The sequence below is a fragment of the Pterocles gutturalis genome, unplaced genomic scaffold (genome assembly GCF_000699245.1).
Source record: "Pterocles gutturalis isolate BGI_N339 unplaced genomic scaffold, ASM69924v1 scaffold9096, whole genome shotgun sequence".
Classification (NCBI taxonomy): domain Eukaryota; kingdom Metazoa; phylum Chordata; class Aves; order Pterocliformes; family Pteroclidae; genus Pterocles; species Pterocles gutturalis.
In genome coordinates, this window is record NW_010105442.1 from 1,804 (window position 1) to 5,878 (window position 4,075).

General features: G+C 39.9%; 1 protein-coding gene across 1 annotated transcript in view; it reads left to right on the top strand.

Annotated features, from left to right (window-relative positions):
- POLI (polymerase (DNA directed) iota) overlaps positions 1-4,075 on the top strand; it is a gene marked incomplete at its 5' end in the record, with an annotated part of 8,387 nt that overhangs the window by 1,340 nt on the left and 2,972 nt on the right. The window contains 4 exons of the mRNA XM_010087396.1: positions 949-1,185; positions 1,872-2,050; positions 2,312-2,403; positions 3,846-3,979. Of these exons, the coding sequence (XP_010085698.1) occupies positions 949-1,185; positions 1,872-2,050; positions 2,312-2,403; positions 3,846-3,979 (642 nt within the window). The remainder of the gene's footprint in view (positions 1-948; positions 1,186-1,871; positions 2,051-2,311; positions 2,404-3,845; positions 3,980-4,075) is intronic.

Consider the following 4,075-nt stretch of genomic DNA (forward strand, 5'->3'; position numbering starts at 1 on the left):
TTTGTGAGGTTCAGTACAAAGTATCTGCCGGCTTCTAAGTATCCTCCAGAGCTGAACACGTGGAAACTCGTGTTGCTCCATGCTTGGTTTCTGTATTTGAGAGTACACGTATCACAAATGTCAATCAGCGTTCCAAATAGATGAAAAATAACCCTCTGTGGTAGATACGCACGTACAATGATTTGGGAGGACAGATTTTCAGATTTTCATTGTCCCTTTTTTTTTTTTTTTTAAATTTAATATAGTTTTACTACAGTAAGACAGAGAGAATTTTGCTTGAGCTTGGATGTTATTGTCAGTTGGCAAAACTGAATGTTTTATTTTTAATGAATAAAAAAATAAAAAGAGTAAATTTTTGCTATAGCCATTAAGTCAGGAACAGGCTTACTGCGACTGAGGTAGCTAGCTGAGCTGCTTCGTACATCGTCACGCCATAGTTATTCTGTGATATTCATTTCATGCACTAGGAAAGAAAGCAGTTTTTTTTTCCTGGACTTGGAGCGACTGCGATGGCTTTGAATACGGTTGGGAGAGAAGGGGAAATGCCCGAATGGTCCTTTTCCTCGTTTGATATTTGCATGTGTAATAAAGGCTTAGCCGCAAGGCAGCCCTGTAAATGAAAGACTTGTAAAGCTCTGCTTTGGTTACAGCAGGGCATGGATCTGTGATGTTGAACGCTTTGACATCTCTTAATAGATTGTATTTTATATTTAAAATACTCCCTATGCTCCCTGGACAGTATGCCCCTGCTTTTGGACAGCAGCAATCTCCCTTTTACCAGGATTTTTGGGAGGGAGGAGCGAGGTTGAACTTCGATACCGAAGCCATGGCCATGCCACTTGGTCTGTGAGACTACACTTTGTTCTGCTTTAAAAAATATGTAAATCTAGAGAATTAGGTAACAGGTGACTGTTTCCATACTGAACGCTGCTTTCTCTTTCTTTGCAGCTATCAATTTGGACAATACAACGCATGTAAGACTAGTTATTGGATCTCAGATCGCAGAAGAGTTCAGGGAAGCCATATACACGAGACTCTGCCTCACAGGCTGTGCAGGAGTGGCCTCTAACAAATTACTGGCTAAACTGGTGTCTGGGACCTTTAAACCGAATCAGCAAACAGTTCTTCTGCCTGAAAGCTGTCTGGATCTAATGCGCAGCCTTGATCATATCCAAAAAGTGCCGGGTAAGTGTGGTGCTATGAGTGTAGATGGAAAGCATATCGACAGCTCTTGAGATGACAAGAAAAATTACTGAAAAAAATGATAGCTGAAATAATTTTAAAATCTGTTTTTCACAAGCAGGTAGCAGGGTGTGCAGGTGTGTGCTTTTTTTTTTTTTCATAAGCTGTTTGAGTTTTGTGTAGCAGAAGGAATGAAAGGACTTTGGTTTTCTTAATTTTTGTTTGTGACATAAGTGTGTTGCAGCACTTTAGAAGATACCTTCAAAAATAATAAAATCTTTTGGTTTTTACTGAAGCCCAAACATTGTGGTTGATACTAGGTTTTAATAGGAAGTTTTTTAAACTTGCTGATTGGAAACCTACTGGCAGTTATTAAAACAGTCCATTAGAGCCTGACAGAATACTCTGAGGAAGTACTTTTTTTAATTACTTTACACTGACTCTGTGCTGTTGGCCAGGAAGCCTTGATGTAGGCTACAGACACAGGCAGACCTTTGCTGCGTCTCGCTGTGGCTTTTCTAATGGCAGATTCTAAAACTTGAATGGAAACTCACCGAAAACGTCGCCGAAAAGCCTGCATTGCAGTAGTGAAAATAATTGTCAGTACTACGTGGGTGGGAATTTTTCATATGTATGTGTATATATATATTTTCCATTTTCTTTGTGTTTCTAATACATTTTGTATTTAGGCATCGGCTACAAAACTACCAAACGTCTTGAAACGCTGGGTGTTAGGAACGTGTGTGATCTCCAAGCACTTCCGTCTGCTGTGTTAGAGAAGGAACTCGGTGTTTCGATTGCTCAGCACATCCAAAAACTCAGCTATGGAGAAGATGACTCTCCCGTGACTCCATCAGGCCCTCCTCAGGTACAAGGCTTGTTCTGAAGTACTTTATAAAGAGCAAAAAAAAGTTGCTTTTACTTTTATAGAGCTTTGCTGGACCATTTTTGTATGTATTCAGTGGAACTCAAATTTACGTGTACTTCTCCTGAAATTCAGTTGGGGTCTGAGAGTCAAAGTAGATAACTTTTTTTTTTTCAATTCTACACACTTAATTGTGTTACATTTTTTCCTCTTGAGAATTTTGAAGTAAACATAAAATTGAAAGGACTAATGTGTTTTTTTTAGTCCTTTAGTGATGAAGATTCCTTTAAAAAATGTTCATCAGAAGTGGAAGTTAAAGAGAAAATTGAGGAACTGCTTCCTAACCTATTAGACAGGTGACTGTCTTCAGTAGCTATTTTTGACGACTGAATTTGTGACCTGAAGGGGCTTGGAGCGTATGTTAGGTTTGTCTCATACTCTGCGTTTCTTCTATCAACAAAATGCATTTATAGGGACAGCACCTGCCTCTCCAGCTTCCCCTTTGGTCCTTTTTTCCCTCAGTTCATGGATTGTCCTGCTGTATTGCCCCCCTTTCCTCTCGCCCCCAGGCTGGCTGCCAGCCCTTCCATCCTGTGCAGCTTCTCTGATAAAGATCTTTGCCTATTCCATTTGCTGATCCTTCTCTGTTGCTTTGGTTGTGCATCACAATGTTTAGTGCATCTTCACTGATCTCTGTGAAGGACCCTAGGCTTGCTTTCTCCTTCCATAAATTACCTTCTCTACTTTGAGACCCTTGGTGATCACCATTTATGCATGTCTCTGTTCCACAGCTCATTTTTCTGTCACTCTGAAAGAACATTTCCATTTCTTCCTCCTTCCCTTGCCCTGTGAATCCAGGCAGCATCCAAGCCCAAGACACTTGACCGGCATAGCAGGAGGATGCACTTACTCGTGTCTTGACTACTGTGACTTCGCTATCCTCCCTTTCTGTCCTGTGACTCTCTTTACTTAAACCAAAAAGGAGCAATATTCTAGCAGGACTGAACTCCGTTTCCTGTTCTGCCACACTTCACCTTCTGATTTTTTAAACCCTCTTTGTGTCAGTCCTGAAGCCTTTCTGTCTCCCATTAGTTCTTGATTTTAACTTTTTTCTTTAAATATTTTCATATTCTCTGCATGCCTCTCCAGCCTTAAAACAACATACAAGTCTTAAAGGTTTTCTGTCCCCACTTCTATGCAAGTCTCACAACAGATATTTTCATTTTAGTTGCATTAACATTGTGGGCAAGCAGTCTTCTATCTGCATCTCAGACATTGCTCAGACATAATGAAATTCGTAGTGAGGCTGTTTGTCCTATCTTGTTTACAACATGCAGAGTTCAGAAATCTTTTTTTTTTTGGTAGGGAAAATACCTTCCCATGCCGTTTGGAGGGGGAAAGAAACAATTATACTCTTCCTTCCAAAAGTCAGCTACCCTTTTGCTGCTAAAGCAGGGATGTTTCTTTGAAAAGAAAGAGCTGAGGATTATACAGGGTAAAACTGCAAAGATTAAATTACTTTTAATGTATTGATATATTGAAATGTGTCAATATTGCACACTGAACCATTTTCATTTTAGTTTCATCTGAAAACTCTTGGGGACAGTATTGAACTTGTCTTGAACTTCTGAGTAATTAAAGGAACCCGCTAGGACCCAAAGTTCCTTGTATAATCCTCAGTGGAGTAAAGCCAGAAGCTGGAAGATCTGTAATGCTTAATTTGACTTTGCAATCTAGATGCTTTGGCAGTTTGGCTCGCAGGAATACTTATTGCTTTGTGCACATTAATGCTCTGCAGAATATCCAAAGATGGAAGACAACCACACACCGTACGACTGACCATACGGCAGTTCTCCTCAACCGATAAATGGTTTAATCGGGAGAGTCGTCAGTGTCCTATTCCACCTCATCTCATTCAGAAATTTGGAAAAGGTAAACTTGTCATTTTTGAAAGTCTCAACTTTGTGCTGCTACCACCTAACTTCTCTGTAAAATTCCATTACTTAATGTCATGATAATATTCCCTAC